Source organism: Stegodyphus dumicola, chromosome 2, assembly GCF_044657685.1.
Source record: "Stegodyphus dumicola isolate Sdum_Otavi_A_Nest chromosome 2, ASM4465768v1".
NCBI classification, from domain to species: domain Eukaryota; kingdom Metazoa; phylum Arthropoda; class Arachnida; order Araneae; family Eresidae; genus Stegodyphus; species Stegodyphus dumicola.
In genome coordinates, this window is record NC_140769.1 from 169,442,459 (window position 1) to 169,461,912 (window position 19,454).

General features: G+C 33.2%; 1 protein-coding gene across 1 annotated transcript in view; it reads left to right on the top strand.

Moving 5' to 3' along the window:
* LOC118181715 (vesicular glutamate transporter 1-like) overlaps positions 1 to 19,454 on the top strand; it is a 266,747-nt gene that overhangs the window by 207,903 nt on the left and 39,390 nt on the right. The window contains exons 7-8 of the mRNA XM_035350912.2: positions 8,026 to 8,112; positions 9,689 to 9,825. Of these exons, the coding sequence (XP_035206803.1) occupies positions 8,026 to 8,112; positions 9,689 to 9,825 (224 nt within the window). The remainder of the gene's footprint in view (positions 1 to 8,025; positions 8,113 to 9,688; positions 9,826 to 19,454) is intronic.

Consider the following 19,454-nt stretch of genomic DNA (forward strand, 5'->3'; position numbering starts at 1 on the left):
TCAATTTTAGTGTTGGTGACTATACGATCTGTTTACAGAATTTATTTTGATTATGTTGAGTAAACTTCTTAATTGTGAGTTTGTATCTTTCCCCGGTGTTTGAAGAGATCTGTGTGGTATTTGAGATGTTAAAGGTTTAAGGCTATCTCTAGATTTTGTACTGAAATTTATGTGTTTTCAGGTTGGAGATATAAATTAGTTTTCATTTAGTGAGAGATAGCCTGTTAAAGATTTTGTTGTGGATGTGCATAATTAATCGTGATTCTACCAAAACACCAGGGAGGATATTTTTCTTTGATGTCTTTTAGTGGTTAAAAGTTTTGATTATCGTAAGTACAAAGTTTAGTAGTTAGTTTAGTTTGGGTTTTTTTTTTTTTTTTTTTTTTTTTTTTGTTTCGGCACCAAGGAGTCAGCTTTAAAGAGATAGTCAGCTTTAAAGTTAAATGAAAAATATTATTTTTTTTTCTACGTAACATAATTTTTGTTTTATAAATAACGCTAATTACTAGAAAGAAGACTATTTAAAAGATGAAAAAAAATATCCATTAAACCTAATTATACAGATGTCAATTTTTTGTTTTTTTCCTTAAGAATTTCAATTTACTAAATAGCAATTCTTTCCTCTTATTCAAAACATCATCCGCAGCAGAAACAGAACTATTTTAATTTTCCAAATAATTGGTTAATTGCCACCGCGGATATTTTCGTAAGTAATTTGAGAAACCTTTTAAAAACATTCGTATAAATTTCATTTTCTGTTGTTTTAAAATTAGGATTCTGAAGTTTATAAATTTGTTGTTAACTAACAGTAACGGTTTTACTGTTACTGAACTATGAAAGAAAATTGTTGCCGTAATTGCAGATAAAATACTGTTATCTTTAACGAGCCAGCGTGTTACCATTCAGTAAAGCTTGAGATACTTTCAAATTTAACCTGAAAGGTTATTGACTAATAAATTAAGCAATTTAAAAGCAATAAACACAAATCTGAAGAATATTTTTGTTCTACTTTTTAACGTGATTTACTTGAACAAAAATGTATTAAAAGGATACATCTAATTAGAAATATTCAATATTTTTTGTGAATTTACACTAACTGGACTCGTTAAAATCGTTATATTACTTTTCTTTTTTTATGATAAATGTTTTAGGTAGCCGGTCACTTGAGTGATTTTTACTTCCTTGTACGCAGTAAAAAAATCTGATGTGTACACTACATGACTTCCTTGTACGGAATATTACATTATACGCAATTTTTCTGAATTTCAGTTAAACACATTGAATTAACAGTTAACGAATTTTGAATTAAGTCTACTTCGTCGACAGCGCATAAACCACAATAAAACAAATGCACTCTTTAAAGTTCACTATATTTATTTACCATAGCGATAATTCGGCGCTAAGTTCACTTAACAACATTAATATTCATTTTATAACTCAGAGTGCTCAAAAATTATACCATCTGAAGAATTACCATAAGTTCTTATCAAATACTATAATAAATCTAAAACGATGTGTAAAAGAAATTAAACAGAAAAAAGAAGCAGTTTTTCCCACAGATGATTCAGCGCCGCTTACCTAATGCGCATTCACTACTAATTAATTCAGTTCTCATTTCGCGGCAAGGCAAAAATACATAAAAATTCAAAATATTTTCATTAAAATTTGAAAGATACAGGAAAACATAAAACACCAAGTACAGTTGAAACAATTAAAAAAACAATTTTTACAATTAAAATTACATTTTCTAAGCAACAACAAGCTAGTAACTTAAACGAAAATTCCAGAATAAATTAAGCATGCTTTAATTCGCAATAATAAAAGAAGGCGTTAGCTTTGTTGTTGCAAAGCTTAGTTTCTCTATATTGGTAAAAAATCCACTATTCTGCTAAGTTTCAAATGTAAACAAACATGGCTGCCATGGTCAACAGATATTAGGCTTAGCCTCACTTTAAAAACTTTTAAATTGTTAATAATTCCACAATTATTGAATGCTGGTTTACTAAAGGCATTAAATTCTTAACCAGAACCACATAATTTAATATTTTTAAAGCAAAAAATGCACAGTTTACAAACATATAAGAATAAAGAAACTGAGCTCACTGAGCCGAGTAACAGAGTGGATATATATATAGTATATATAATTTTAGTACGGCGGATTTACAACCAAAATGGGAGGTGCACATCTATATGTTATAGCAGTCCTATGTACAAAATGTCAACGTTCTGGAGCTACTCGTTTTTGAGTTATGCGAGATACGTACGTACGTTCGTACGTACAGACGCCACGAAAGAGTCTCTTTAGAATACATTTTAAATCAGTTTTATAATTTCTTTAGGGGGAAGAGTCCTTTATCCTGTCCTTATATGCAGATGCCTCGCAAAAACATCGTTAAATTGCATTCCATAGCCGTCAAAACGGATATTTTCTTTGAAATATGATACCCGAAACTTATCGTAATTAATACAATACTTTCTTTTTATTGCCGAAGTCAACTGTAGGAGTTAATTTTTGGGAAAAAAAGCTAGTGATTGAAGATGTTGATCGCGCAGCGAGTGCAGAACTTCTCCAATAGCCACATCTGAGGCGTCAACCATTAATGACAACCGCTAACCAGGAGCATGGTAACTAAATGTCACTGCATTTGCCAGATGAATTTAACATTTTTAAAAGGTCATAGTTTTTTCCGCTGTGTAGAGAATAGGACGTTTATCGTTTTTCTTAGAATTTTTAAAAAGAGAATGAAGCGATGCTTGGGTAGCTGCGGCCTTAGGCAAAAACCGTCGATTAAAATTCAACATTCCAAAATTTTTCTTTATTTCAAACATGCTATAGCTTTAGGGTAGTCTGAGTTACTGCATTTTTTTTCGCGAGTTTTTCTCGCAAAGGACAAATGAATAAAGGTATATTTTGCTTTGAATGATTAACATGTTTAATTTATACAGAGCGGCAACCCTGATTGTTCAGGAAATTTTTGGAAAATGTTCTACGCATATATAACAAAAGAATACCTGAGAATGATAAATGTTCTTTACATATTTTCAAAATATTGTAAAAATTAAAAAAAAAAAAAAAAAAGTACTGTTCGATAAATAAAATAAGCTAGGGAAAGGCTTATACAAAGAATCTCCTTAGAGGTTCTTTGGCTCATATGGGTTCGCTGCCATGACTCGTGCTGCCATCTACTGAAGAAAGGGTAAACTATTTTGTTCTTTAAACCAGTGGTTCTCAAACTGAGCGCTGCGGCGCCCCGGGTAGTCGCGGTTTATTTCACAGGCGCGCCGTGAAATATTGTAAAAGCTTCATTAGTTGAGATATTTGGCCTAACTAAACAAAAAAAAAAAGAGAAAAGCTAAGAATATCAATATTTTTTGTGTGGTTTGTTTTTACTTGACCCTGTATAAAACTAAGGTCACGACGCAGAATATTTTTTTCACGTGGGTTGTACAAGCTAATTTCTTATATTTTGGATTGTTCTGGACGATCTTGCGAAAAGCTTAGAAGCAAACGTTGCTGGCTCGATTCAGTCAGTCGGCTTATAATCGACTAGTGAAATTAAACTCAGCGCTTTATATAAATAAACTGTAATATAAAGTTCATGCAGTATAGTTAGTGTTATATTACTCCTGGCTTGTTGTCTTTTATAAATAGTTATGTGATTTGAACTGTAAACCCTGAATTATGAACCTTGAATTATGTATTTTTCTTTATTTTATGTATTGTTTTTACTGTTTTGCCCTTTATATATATATATATATATATATATTATTTCGCTTTTTAGTATTTTACTTTTTATTATTTTTAGTATTGCTGTTCAGTATTTAGCCCTATTTTAGATATTATTTTTACTGTTTTATCAGTCACTCTGTTAATTGCTCATGTATTGTACTGTGCTCATTTAATGTTCACGTTGTGTGGATGCCTTTTGTAACCGCTTATCCATAACTCTGTAAAATATGTAACTGAAATTGTTCATGTCACCCGCAATGCACCCTTCCTCCATCACTGCACTATCATCTTGTTCAGCATTTGTTTGCCCTGCCCCCGTTTCGCTAATCATGGTTTTTTTTTTTTTTTTTTTTTTTTTTTTTTCAGTAAGTGAAGTAAGTGGTTTTATTTCCTAAGTTTCCCACACTCGTTTACTAGACATAGAGAATCTTATTTTTGACACATATGATATCCATGAATCCCTTTCAGTTGACGTGTTACCTTTGTTGCTTTGGATTTTTTAATGGCTATAAGGTTTGACAAAATAGGGTACCTACGAAACGCTCCCCAAGCTTTTTTTCTGTTGTCTCAGTGTATCCTGTTATTCACGATTCCACCATGAATTTGCAGGTTTGGGTAGATTTGTTGATATCATAAGTATACAGAGTGTATCTTCCTGAATTATAATATCAGTAACAGCTTTCATAGCCTCCTCGACAGGCACATATTTTATCATTTCGTTTGCGAACGTTTGCGAATTCGTTTGCAAGAGATAAAAAGAATTCCCAGCCTGCCCTCTCAAGTATAAATCGAGGGCATTTTGACAAAGGATATATTCCTTCTCGTGCGAGAGTTACAAAAATAGGAAAATAACCCCTAATATAAAGATCAGTCCCAACACCAAATATACAAAAGGTGATGGTGAATAGATGGTAAGGTCTAGAGCATGGAATGTCATAGCAATTTCGTGGAAGTATGTATCCTGCCCATTATTGAAGAGATACAGGCAATGAGCTCCAGTCATTACCTTAATTTAGCTGCCTCGTTTTTGTCCTTATTTCCTGTGGGGTACTGTAGCCGTTTAAGTCTCCTAATATGATAAAAGGTTCAGGCAGCTGCTCTATTAGACCGTCTATGTCTCGTTGATTGATATGGTTATAAAGTATTTCTCCCGTCTTCCCAGCGTGCCTTCGTGGTGAAGTGGTTCTGCATGCTGGGCCGTTATTCCAGAGGTCCGTGGTTCGATTTCCGACGAAGGCGTTTGCTAATTTTTAATCTTGCCTACTTCCAAAAATACTTAATGTCTCTACATGGTCATGAGAAAAAAATAAAGAGAATGTATTGAAACCAATGTGTTTATGCTTATTTTGAGGCAATAGCTTGGAGATTTGGTGGTAAAGGAAACGAACTAGATGAATGGTCAAGCAAGGTGAGGATACATACTCGCCTATGAAATTGTCTTTCCTAGTGAAAGAAACCCCCAAAACGTAGCATATTTCTCTGGTCAGACGAGTGATTCTGACCGTCTAGATCAGATGAGTCTCCTGCACTACCAAGTATACTGATGATACATATCCGATCAAAATCTTTTGTGAATTGAGATTTTGGTGGGAGCTTGCGACAGTTCTATGAAACGAGGTTGGCCAGTATGTTTGATGTTTTCTTTTATGGTGCTCTTTTTTAGTTTACGTGGAAGTAAGTACTTCAAAAGTCTTTGTTTCACATCCATCTCAGTGTCCAGATTCTCTGAAAATTAATGGTCAAAAAAGAAGTCACATACTTGGAATTCTGATTATGTTTTGAAATTTTCTCTGTTTTCAATACTATTTTTTGTTTTTTTACTGTATAGTATTATTACCATTGAAGCTATTGATTTCTGTGCTGAATTTGGGTTGCATATTCTAGATTGGCTTTTTATTCTGTGTGTATATTGTTTAGGTGCCTAAAGACCGGACAGATTTTACTCAGTTCGCATATGATAACTTTTTGCGCTGCTGCAACTCTTACTAATCTTCTCGCATCTGCATAAGAAACATTTTGGGCTACTTTAACAATTTGTATCTCTTTCTCAGAATTCTACTTTGTTCAAAGTCAAGAAAATACTGTATGCTTGCCCACAATCTTTCTGAATGGTCAGAGCGATTGCATTCAAATCACCATGGGGAATTAAGTAAATAAAATCATAAAATAGAGTATAAACACTTGGCCTTCCTATTTTCTGCAGATCAGGCGACTGGAAAGTCGGGATTAGATATTTCCTAACTGACCTTCTTTGAACAGCTTCCTCCGTTTGGCAGAACAGATAGTCGGACAATTCCAAGGCAATTTTTTCTTCTGATGCGAACAGGTAGTCGATCTCGGAAATAACGCCAAGACTGTAATTCAGTTATTTGCGTTACGGCACATTAAAGTCAACTTCCCTAGGTTTTTCCAAGGGTTGCAGAAGACAGAAATAACGCTAAGACTGTTTAAGAAGGGTTGCATATTGAACTGAAGAAGCAGCTTCCGTTAAAAGGTCTCCACAACGCAGCCATTTGATGGTCTTCGGTTGACCAATGGTGGACTGTATAAATGGGAAATAATAACATCTTTTGAAGATCGTCTTTTAAGTTATTTATGACAGCAAATCTGAGTAAAATTTCTCCAGGATTCGCATCCACACTTATTTTTGCGTTTTTTTTTTTTTTTTTTTATTTTTTTTTTTATTTTTATTTTTTTTTAAACTGCGTAATTGCATTTTGATTATTGTTAGTTACCATATTAAGGAGAAAAAAATTCGGACCTAGCTGCTGCATCCATCCTGGAGATTAATAAAGGGACGCCGATTCTTTCGCCATGGCAAACCAGGTCTCGCAATCTTGAAATGTTACAAGCAGCATTCCCGAAATATCCCCAAGCCGCTGCGATTAAGGTCTAGTGACCAGCATATTGACACTAGCGGGGACATCTAAGTGCCTCCTGTTTCAATCCGAAGCAAATGGAAAAGTATGTATGCTGAAGACAGCACCTCAGTCCTTAACTATCAGGATCTTCCCTTCCGGCAATGCGCATGTTAATCTAGTACGCGGTTTTCTTTCCATGAGGAACTACAAACTAAGGAATGTAACAGCATCTCATTTTGAACCCCGGCCTCCATAAAAGGAAGCCCACAGGGTAAGGAAAAGTGCAAAAGCAGCAGAAAAGAGAAGAAAAGGAAGCGAAAAGATCCATGGGACTCCGGGAATCATGACTCTTGCCTTACCAAGAGGGTTAGGATGTAAGGTATTTCTCCCGCTTTCTTGGCATTCCTTCGTGGGGTTCTGGTCTGCACACTGGGAGCGTATTCCAGCGGTCCACGGTTCGATTCCCGGCTAAGGCTTTGCATATTCTTCATCTTTCCTGCTCCCAAAAAATACCGAATATCTCTACAGCGGCGCCCGAACTAAAATGGCTGTTGAACAATGATTCTCCTCACCCAGGATTTGGCGATTGGGTCCCCTAAAACCCCATTCCCCTTTAAAAGGTGGAGTATGTAAGATATTTCTGCCCTTTTCTTGGCATGCCTTCCTGGTGTGGTGGTCTGCACACTGGCGCGTATTCCAAAGGTCCGCGGTTCGATTCCCGGCGATAGTGCTGCTTATTTTTCATCTTTCCTGCTTTTAAAAAATACCTTATGTCTCTACAAGGGTACCTCGAGATTTCCACATCTGTCATCACGAAGAATAATCTTCAGAAGAGTTCTTCATGAAGGCTCAAGAAATTTAGTGCGAATTATTTATAAGGGCTTAAATTATCGTAATTATAAATGTATAATGCTAACTTAAATAGTACTGACTCTGCTATAGTTGACTCTCCTTTTTACTGAAAAAATTCACAGTATTAGACCTATTGATTTCTATTCATCTGCAAATGTACGGTGATGACGCAAACAAAATTATCAAAACTAAGTGCAAAATAAAGGGCTAATAGCATATCAAGTATGACTGATTACATTATGTAAGGCAGCAGGGATTTTTAAGGTATTTCTTCCGCCTTTTTGGCATACCTTCGTGGTGTGATGGTCTGCACGCTGGACGCGTATTCCAGAGGTCCGCGGTTCGATTCCCAGCGAAGGCGTTGCTAATTTTTCAATTTCTCTTGCTTCCAGAAAATCCTAATGTCTCTACAACTTTTATAGAAAAGTGCTAATTTTCAATTAAGATGTTTCTGATAGTAATAAGTCTTTGCTACAATTTTTCTAAGGGTACTGTTATACTAACTTCTTCGAAGTTGCGTATATTTAAATTAAAGAGAAATAATCAATCCCATTAACATCAATTCTGCATTTTTTTTTTCAGGCTCCTATGCAGGTGCGGTAGTGGGAATACCTGTTTCAGGTTTTTTAACAGAATTGGCTGGTTGGCAGGCGTGTTTTTACTTCTACGGTAAGCATCCTTATTTTTCTACAGTATGTGGTTTGAGCAGTAAATATTGTAATGGTCATAAGTGTAAATAAATTAATTACAGTGTAAATGCTGTTATGGACATCTTGAATTCATAAATAATTCAGATTTGATGTTAAAAGAAATCGCATGCAGTAAAAGTAATAGATGAATTTCATTTTAACTAGCATCCTGCTATTAATACACTAGTTAGGTGGAAACTTTGCACAGTCATAAATAGAAGATCTGCAGATACTTAGGACATATACAGAACACTTCCTTACAACTTGATCAGGCTGTATGTTAAGTATATTGAAGTAGGTATAAGTTATATTAAACGACATAATCTCCTTATTTAATGAAATAATATAATTTTATCGCCTAAGCATTTGGTAGCTTTATACCGAGTTCCTCAAAAATAACTTTCTTTTTATGACTTAGTAATCTAAGTCGAACAACTTTATTATTGACTTGGTGTGACTGAAATGTTCGGTTGACATATTTCACCTTCAGACAATTAGATGAATTGAATGATACTTAATTATTAAAAATAATCTCCTTCAGCATTCACACACTTTTACATTTGCTGTATTAACAACTAGATACCGTACGTCAAATTCTGCGATGCGAAGATGTCAAATAAATGTAGAACTTCTTTTTCATCAACACAATATTTTGTGTCAGAAGATGACAGGCGTATCCAGCTGGCGATAAACAGTGAGATATTAATCATTTGAGTATGGCAATTAAGGAAAATTTAACACTGGAATTTACGAGTCGTCTATTTGCGTAGTCGTCTATGGAACATGTGAGTAGATTTTCATGTAACACGAAGGAACTATGCCTGTCGACCATTTTGCTTGAGAACAAATTAGTGTTACATTTCATGCTCTCTATAGCTATAATTATGCGGCGTAATAGTTTCATTCCTATATAATAAGATGCGATGATGGAAGCTTAAAAGATGCTTTTGCTTTGCACCGAATCTCATTCCATTTAATTTACTTCATACCAGTAAATGAATTTAACTATCTGATGAGAAGTATTCCAGACCTCATACTTCAATAAATATCCCTTCACTTAAAATAATTCGAGCAATGCCAGATACTGAACTTAACGTAAGTTTCCAAATTTCAATAATTTACTTAATCTAGTTTGGGAAACTGTTTATCATCAGTTAAGAAGAAATTAATTTTAGCAATGGATAAAATTAATTTTAGCCCTTTCTTATAATCCTTCCTTTGTTTCTCAGTTAAAAGAGGACTAGTAAGCTTTTACAATTTTCACCAACCGTTTCTTTATTATAAAAGCAGCACTGAAAGCTTTAAAATTTGGAATAAAGAAAAGCAAAAGAGCCATCATAAACTAGTGGAAAGTACCATTTCAAAGAAAAGCAACATAAAATCAAAACATTAAAAATCCTCCTTTAAAATGCAAAAATTTGAACATTGTTTTAAAAAGAAAAAAGTATTTAAATACTGCAAATGAAAGGATCGTTTCATATATCTCTGTACATGTAAGGTGTGATCAAGATTTATTCTTTCAAATGTATCAAAAAAACATATTAACTTATTTATAGGTTGTGCGGGTGTGGTGTGGTATGTTTTTTGGATGTGGATGTCATTCGAAAAGCCTTCCAAGCATCCTACCATAACTCAAGCGGAGTTGATTTATATCGAGAATAGTATCGGAAAAGTAGCAACGTCAACTCCAACGGTAAGAACTGCTCTTAAGTTCAAAATATGAAGTGAACTTAATGCATGATTCATATGACATATGAAACCCCAGAACTTTGGTCTCAGTGCTCACTAACGGAAGATTAGATTATATACTAATATCTACAAAACGATTCGTTATATATATATATATATCAACTTTTTAGCGTACGAACTAGGAATTTTCTTTTAACTATATATATATATGTGTGTGTGTGTGTGTGTGTACATATAAAGTTCGATTATATATATTTATAGACGCCGTTTTACTATAAGTTTTACATTCTTACTTATAACGTGTTTAGTAATAAGGGTTTAATATAGTTTCTGCTTATAATTTTTAAAAAATTAATAAATTTAAATAAAATCCCAACTAATGTATAACAAACTGAGATTTCACTAATAAATTGCTAGTAAGCTTCTTTTCTTATTCTCTATCCGCTTTTTATCTTAAATGGCATATAAATTTCTGCAGTAAAACAATTTTATAAAAATTTCTTGGAATTTCAGAATAAAGTAAAGTAAAATTATTGGATGTTATAATTTCAAAGCAACTGTTTACAAATACAGAATTGATCTAAAAAAACACCTGAAAACACACTGACTAACTGTAACTCATCATACTTAACTTTTAAACAATGTTATATAAATCTGAGCTAACTTATGCCGCGATAATTTCAGGGTACTCTATGTTCATAGCGGCTGAGTTAAAGAGCTCATTTAATTATTTAACTAGTTACTATCAAGATTCAATTCTGCATGCGTCGATGTTGCAAACTATAAAGTAGCTTATTTTTTAAGCTTATCTAAATCAGATTTATGCCACCTCCTTTCTAATTCTATTCACTGCTCTCTTTATATACGATTGACTCTTTCGTACTCTCCAGCTACGGCACTCATACCTTCTGTATCTGTATTTGTAAGAAATATTCTTCCTGCTTACTTCGAATCTTAGTGATGTAATTGAAAACAATTCTGTCTAACACAGGACGGTCCGAAGTTCGAAACCGGGCTAGAACATTACTGATTTTTTCGCGATTTCTGCTTTGAAATGCTTAACAGATTTTACACGTGATGACTGAACTAAAATGAGGGGTGTGCTAATTCGGTCGCATTTGAATTTGGCGACTGGATTCCTCTTCCGCAATCACCCTTCAAGTGGAGAAGAACGTGAAGAGTTTTCTTCCTCCTTACCAATCGTGGTCTAATAGAAGTCCATCCAGCTAGCATGGGAAAATTTGGATTCGAATATCAGAAGGGAAATGCTGATTTTCACGTTTTTTGCTCCGAAATAAACCCAAACACTCTATACATTAAGGAAACAAAACAGAAAATTAAAACGTTAAGCTGATAAACCGAAGGAAATATATTTTAAAAAGTGATTTTTCCTGTAAAACTTTCTGGAAACACTAATGTTTAATATTTTATAAAATGCAAAAGGCGGTAGGAAGAGATTATAATTAAATAAATATTAGTTCAGTGCTTACAAAGAAAGCCTCATTTAATCTTTTTAGTAATAATCGTTGTTTAAATAAATAATAATACACTGAAATAATAAACTGACGTAGACATGGCACTGTGCTAAAATGATCGCTTTGTATTGAAATAAGGAATACCTAGAAAAATAATAACATCATGAGTAAGAATGTAATAATCAAAATATCACAAGGACCACAAAATTTCAGACCATTTTACGATCGAAAGATTCATTTTTTATAACTGGGCGTTTTTTGGTTTTTAATTTTTAAAACTGTGTCACATGCAAAATGTATCCTATTTGTGTTACACATTTTAGAATCTCTAGATAATACGAGCGAAAGACTCATTTTTCATAACTGCGCATGATTGTTTTTTAATTCTGTAAAATTTATCACATAGAAGATGTGTTCTATTTGCAATATACCTTTTAAGGTCTCTATATATATGTAGTAAAAATTACATACATTTATCATAAAATAAGTTAGCTAATTAATGGTCACTTCAGAAACATAGGAGGAAAAAAGACCACAAAATTTCAGTTCATTTTACGATCGAAAGACTCATTTTTTATAACTGTGCATGATTGTTTTTTAATTCTGTATACTTTTTAGAATCTCACTCTATATATGTAGTAAAAATTGCATACATTTATCATAAAAGAAGTTAGCTAGTCAATGGTGAGAACAAAAGGACAAAAGGATCGCAAAATTTCAGATCATTTTATGATCATCAAAATTTCACAAGGACCACAAAATTTCAGATCATTATACGAGCAAAGACTCATTTTTTTATAACTGTGCATGATTGTTTTTTAATTCTGTAAAATTTATCACATGGAAAATATATCCTATTTGCGTTATACTTTTTAGAGTCTCACTCTATATGTGTAGTAAAAATTGCATACGTTTATCATAAGTTAACTAATTAATAGTGACCTCAGAAACATATAAAGTGAGGAAGCCAATGCAACGTTTTCGAGATAAATATAAGCAATTTGTTGTCCAGATACATAAAAATACGGGGCTGATCTTTGGAATATGGTAACTGGTAGTTTGGCGACATTTTGGAGGCGATAAAGGTTACTACCTAGGACTTTGGTAATAATGTGAGAAACACTCAGTTCCGATTACGCATTATTTTGTGTGAGGGAAATGAGAGATCATGAGATATGTCATGTGACATTAATGGACGAATTACAGTTGTTTAATCGGAAAAGGGGGGGAAATCTGGAAATTTCGTATTTAGCTATATTCTGTGTTGTGTGAAACGTGACATTAATGGACGAATTATAGTTCTTTAATCGGAAAAGGGGGTTAATTTGGAAAAGTTTCATTGTTTGTTGTGTGAAATAGTGTTGATTAATTTTCGGATTGCATGGCGCTATGTAAAGTGAATTCTAAATGTTTAATACGTTTATCTGATAATAATAATAAGTTGAGATTGTGTGAAAGGAAGGATATTACAAGTTTAAATGGCGGTGCAAGAAATATGGTGAAAATGAACATTTTGTGAAAAGGAGTGTAAGGAAGGGTACGTGGTTTGCTGAAAGTAGTTTGAGGTATAGGTGAAATTTTATTAATTTCTTATTTACTTGGTGAATAGACTTCCAGTTGACTACTGGATTTAGGATTTAGAAATTAGCAGTAGTACTGCAGCGACGCAATGAAGATTCTGAAGAAGGTTAGGTAAGTTAGTATTTTTAATCATTTGAAGATATTATTTTTATGCATTGTTCTAAATGTAAGGAGTAAATAAATTAAAATGGTATTATTTGAAAATTGCTATTAGCAATGATTTAGTTTAAAGTAATTAGGATTGTAATCTAATTTTTATTAATTTAATGTATGTGCTTATTTAAAGTAGTATTTTTTAATTTAATTATATTTGAATTTAATGATCGTGATTTTGTGAGTTATATGTTTGTAGTATTTTGGAATATGTTTGAGTAGTATACGTTGAGTATTTTCATGCATTTTCGTGAAATTTTTCTAATTTATGAGAAAAAAGCAGTGTACATGGATATAGTGAAGAGTGTGCGCAATGCCATTTTTGTGCAATTCTGGGATGTTTTTTTAAGTAAAAATAAGTCGACGTGTACATGGTTTAGTGATATTTTAATTAAATGATAGTTATTTTGTGAATTTTATGTTTGTAGGAATTTGGTATACGTTTTAGCTGAAGTAAACGTGCATGGAAATAATTTAAATATTTGACACTAAGTATTTGTAATGTTTGCGGTATGAATTCTTTGGTAACGTTTATAATATAATAGATAATTTAGAGGTAAAAGTTTTTAGATATTTTATTTATTTTATACGTGGAAATGTTCATATTTGGAAAGGGTAGATACTTTTTCGCGATAAGGTAATTTCATATATGTTCTTTTTACCGGGTTTAAAGATTCAGAAAATTGTCATGTATTTTCGTGAAATTTTTCTAATTTATGAGAAAAAAGCAGTGTACATGGATATAGTGAAGAGCGTGCGCAATGCCATTTTTGTGCAATTCTGGGATGTTTTTTTAAGTAAAAATAAGTCGACGTGTACATGGTTTATGTGTATGTGGTATTCTGAAAAACGCGCAAGGAGTTTGCGATTGTGAACTTTTTCCCAATTTTGCAGTGAATATTTGTCATGATAAAGCAGTTTTGTTAGATAAAATTTCTAGTATAAATCTAATTTGGCTAGTAGATTGTTGGAAAAAGTGTTCAGTAAATAAAAAGAAAAGAAACATGTCTTTACTTCGTGAAGACAAAATGGCGGCGGAAAAAAAAAATAAGAGGGTTGCTGTAACAGAGTTGGTCGCCAAATTTTCGCCAAGAAATCGATAAGTTACCATAATCCAAAGATCAACCAAATACGGATATGAAACGCGTTATTATCCAACAGAAACACCGAAGTTGTATGATCACACGATATTCCAAGTGATAGAAAATGACTTTTAAAATGGTGTATGTAAAATGAAAGCTACAGTAATAAATGTTTTCAAATATCGAAATATTGACGCAACGAAAATAATAGATGACGAGCAGGAAATTAAATTAAAGATAAAATAAGCTAAAAAAATCATTTATTTCAACTAAAGATGATAAATGCTTCTCTTACCGAGAACACGTTGATGCGTTCGACGAGAGAAATAAATGTGGCACTACAAACATCAGAATTACAACACATTCAGAACTTTCCTCGTAATAGGTTTACTTTAAGCCAGTCAGTGTATATAAATTAATCGGGTAGATCCTAGACTTCATATTACCTCAGAGCCAGAAATGAGTTAAATCATGGGAGTAACATGTGAGATCTTGAGAATGGGAAATGACCCTAGATAATGATATCATGAACATAGTACGGAACTAGTCACTTCACGCTTATTAATAAGTGTGATGAGGCACAATCTTGCATCCAAATTGCATTCTGTAAATCTCATAACTAAGTGAATCACAACTTGATCAAGAAAGATCGCGATTTTTAAATTGCGCAAAGTTCTTTCAACGAGACGTAAAAAAGCGATTTGAATATTTAAAAGATGATGTTTAAAATGTCTTTCGAACATGCATAACGTTAAAAAAATCTAAATGTGTGCATAAATGTCAACATTGTGAAAATATTTATCACAATCTAATACATATAAAAAGGTTAAACCGACCAGAACACAAATCTTTTCGTTCAATACAAAGCCAACACATTTAAGTCATGAGCAGTCAGATCCAACAACAAAGTCAATAGAATCGCCAGAATCCACTGTGTTGTGTGCAAGCGCTTCGAACATTGGTCAGATTTACTCTGCTCGGCAGTGATTAAAGTTCAGAATGCAAAGCAAGGGTTAATAAAGTGCAGATGTTTGTTGGGTACTGTTAGTCAAAGATCATTAATTACCAGACAGCGCGAAGAAAGATTAGGTTTGAAAGTGAAGATAGTTCAATTTCAGTTCCATGTCTAGGCACTTTTATCACTGTGAGTAACGGAGATGTTGATTTATTGTTTAATATCCACAGTTTAATCCCCACTTTAATAGTGGCTTTAAAATTTCAACTGTTTTCGTGATAGAAAATATTAGTGATAATATCCCCTTTGTGTTTTTATCTGAAGATATTGGTAATAACTTCAGTGATTTGGTTTAAAAAGAACCATCATTTTATAAATCAAGCAGAACTGACATTTTATTACGTGTGTTTTGGCGTTTGCTTAGAAGTAAATGTGTTTTTAACTTTAATAAATGGAAATAGTATTAAGTGTGGTGAAGTGTCGTGGGTTCAAAACTAGGTTGGATTATTGCAGGGGCAGAAGATCCTTAAACAAATTAATTCAGTGTCAGTAAACTACGTAAGTATAAATACTGAAGAATTAATTCATTTTGGAAATTAAAGCGTTGTAAGAGTCTAGAAGAAAGGTTATGTAAGATTCATTTTTAAAATTCGCATATACGTGATAAACTTCGCAGATCTTATTTGAGCTCCCTTTCAAACCTAATAGGGAATATTTGGATAACCCGCAGGAAATGGCTTTTCGCAGATTTTTCTTTATTTGTAGAAAAGACTTTCTTTATTGCCATTAATTTATTATCAGTACATAAAATTCATGCAAAATTACTTAGTGTTCGTCATATTGAACTGATTTCATCAGTTGGCTGTAAGCTGGAGAATGAAAGTGTCTATGCACCTCATCATTTTGTCTTAAATGAGATAAGCTTAACGACAAAAGTGCGAGTATTGTTTTATGCAAGTGCAAAATCATCATCAGATGTTCGCTTAATGACAATTCAATGGTTAGTACGAAAACCCAAGACGATCTGATTAATATTCTTTTGAGATTCAGGTGTCATTGATAATTTCAAATAATGTATTAGCGGTATAATTCGGAGCAGCGCATTCAAATTTTTCGATTGAACACTGAGACGTATGGACCTGCTTCGGCGCCATGCTTGGCGAAAAGAGCCTTGAAGCAATTAGCAATTGATGAAAATGAGAATTTCCCTAAAATTGCCAACATAATGCTAAGGGACTTTTATGTGGATGATGTATTGGCAGGTGCTGATAACGCTCAAGAGGATTCTTAGCTAGTAGCTAAATTGAGCCAAGCGCTTAGAAAAGATAGATTTGAACTCCACAAGTGGTCTACCAACGAAAGGGTACTGTTAGTAAATAAAAACATAAAGAGTCTAATTAAGCATAAATCTCATATGATTGTGGGAAATAAGGCTATAAAATATCTTGGCTTGCACTGAGATCCTAATAAAGATGATTTATTCTGTAATTCTATGATGATGAATTGTGAAGAAATTGAAACAAAATGACTTATATTATTATGTATAAAGAAATTTCAACCCTTAAATTCAACTAACATTCCAAGAAATATTCTGTTACCTGAACTTTGGAAAACTCAACTGTGTGGTTTTTGTAATGTATCGGAGAAAGGTAATGGTGCATTTATTTATGTTAGGTCATTTAATCAGTCAGCTGTATGTTAGTGTAAATCTGTTGACAGCAAAAACTCGAGTTGCTCCCATTAAGCCAATTTTGATTCTACGATTGGAACTCTGTGCTGCTGCTTTGTTAGCTCACTTAACGTAAGCAGTTGGAAGTGCATTACAGGTGGAAGTTCATTAATACATGCATATAGTGATTCAAGTACTGTATTATCTTGGCTAATGTCTGAACTTAACCAGTGGCAACTGCTTGTAGTACATAAAGTGTCAGAGATCCAGGCTACTGTTTCAGCGGAAAATTTGAATCGCATTCAAGGAAAGAAGAACCCACCTGATTGTGTGTCAAGGGGACATCATCTGAGGTATTATCCGAGGTTCATAAACTTTGGTGGAATAGTTCAGAGTGATTGAAGTCAAGAGAAATTCCATTTTGTCAAAAAATTCCAAATTGTAAGGAAGCATTAAAGGAAAAACGGAAACACTTTTCCTGTGCGGATGGAGCAGATATAGAAGACTTACCAGTGATTTCAAAGATCTTGTCTTTCGTAAAACTGCAAAGAGTGATCGCATGGTGTCTGAAATTTATCAACGTGCCAGATTGCCATTGGAGAAAAGAAATTTAGGATTACTCACTACGAAAGATTTGCAATGCAGCATATCATGTTGTTTTGGATAAATTCAAGTGATAAATTTTTCTTCTGGGCTTAAAAGTATTAAAGCAGAAAAATCATTATGTACAAATTCTCGCATTCTTAATTTTCAGCATTTTCTAAATTCTTAATTTTCAGCTTAAAATCTTTAGATCAAGATGCTGTTTTGAGAGTTGGTCGTAGGTTACAAAATACCAACTTAAATTTCTGCTAGTAGAAGCGTCCAGCTATTTTTTCTAATGAAACACATATTAGAGAGGAAATATTTGCATGTTGGATCTGAATCATTACTATATCATATTCGGCACGTCTGTTGGCCATTAAGTGGTAAATCAGTATTTAGAAAGGTTGTGCACGAATGTATTTATTGTTCCAAAGCCAAACCAGTTGGTATAAATCAACTTTTACGTAATTAACTCGAGATCGAGTGAAGCAAAATAATGCGTTCAACTGTACAAGCATTGATTTTTGTTTTCTATTCTTTATATGATGCAATTATCAGAGAAAAGGTGTTTATAGTAAAATTTACATAATACATTTATAATTAGATACAAATCTTTCATCTAAATCGTTTATTGCTACTTTAAAAAGATTCTTTTCTAGACGTGTTAAAGATAGCAAATTATTTAGTGATAACTCTAAAACGTTCATTGGAGCTTGCAATGAAATAAAGAGGCTTTACAGTTTTAAAAAGCCAGGTGAGATATTAACAGGATATCTAACTACAGAAGTTATAGAATGGAATTTTATTCCTCAATGGTGCCCCACTTTTGGAGGACTGTGGGAAGTGGGAATGAAGGCTTTTAAGTGCCATTTAAAACGTTGTACGGGTAATGCAAAATCAACTTCAGAAACGTTTATGACAGTAACAAATCAGATTGAAAGAATACTTAATTAGCCGTACCATTTCTTTCGTATTAACCCATCCAAATGATCTCGAAGTGTTAACATCTGCAAATTTTTTGATAGGTTGTTTCAATAACGGACATCCCTGAGAAAGATTTCTCACTTTACCAAATAACAGACTTTCTCATTCGCAACGTGTAACAAACTTGACTCTACTCATTTGGAAATAGTGGTCACATACTTAATTAAACAATTTAAAGCAAAGGATGTTCAAACAATTTACAGCAAAGGGGTAAGTGGATGTTCACTAAGAATAATGTGAAAATAGGAACTTTAGTTACCATTTAAGGAACATGTCAGTTTGTAGCTGTGTACTAGGAAGAGTGTTAGATGTTGTTTCAGATGGTGACCATGAAATATGAGTAATAAATGTGAAGACAAAACATGGCATATTTAATACAGGTGTTTCAAAGATTTGCATTTTGCCATTTGAGAATAATGCTGGAACATCTCAGTTATAACTTTTATACTTACATGAAGTTTCAACTGTGCTATTTATTGAACCAACTGACTTTCTTTTCTTTTTATTGAACCTATTGGGTTCAAGGAGGGAGCATGTTAAGTCACAACCAGGACATCAGGAGATTTTCTGTTGTATAAGGTTACAAAGAAGCACTGAGGTGTGTGGAGGTGAACGATTACAGTGAAGGAGGAGAATGAGCGAGAAGCCACCAGGTATACCGTTTGTTTGGAACACTGAGTGAACTGCAATACCCACTGTGGTAAGCAGCTGTTAAGAGGAATGTAAAGTTAGAGGAAAAGAACCGTGTAACTTTTTTATAAACTTCTATCAAGATTATAGCTCATCTCAGCATGATGTAATTTCATTTTTTGAGCCAGCACCTACAAAAAATACCAACTGTAACTGTAATAAGCTTCTCATTATGTGTTTATGTATTGCAATCGCATACCCTTTTGTACTATATTTCTTTCTGAAAATAATGGTTTATTAAGCGCATAGCATTAAAGAAATTTCAACCATTTCCCTCCTTCACTTTATGACCACCTTCCACATTTCGCCTTATTTATTACCTGATACTTACTTAAATGTAAGAGAAAAATATGTGACTGTATCAAATGTTACCGAATATGTGATAATGGGTGGTTGTAAATTAAAAATTAATAAATGTAAAATCTAATAAATTTCTGGATTTGTAGATCGCGTTGTAGC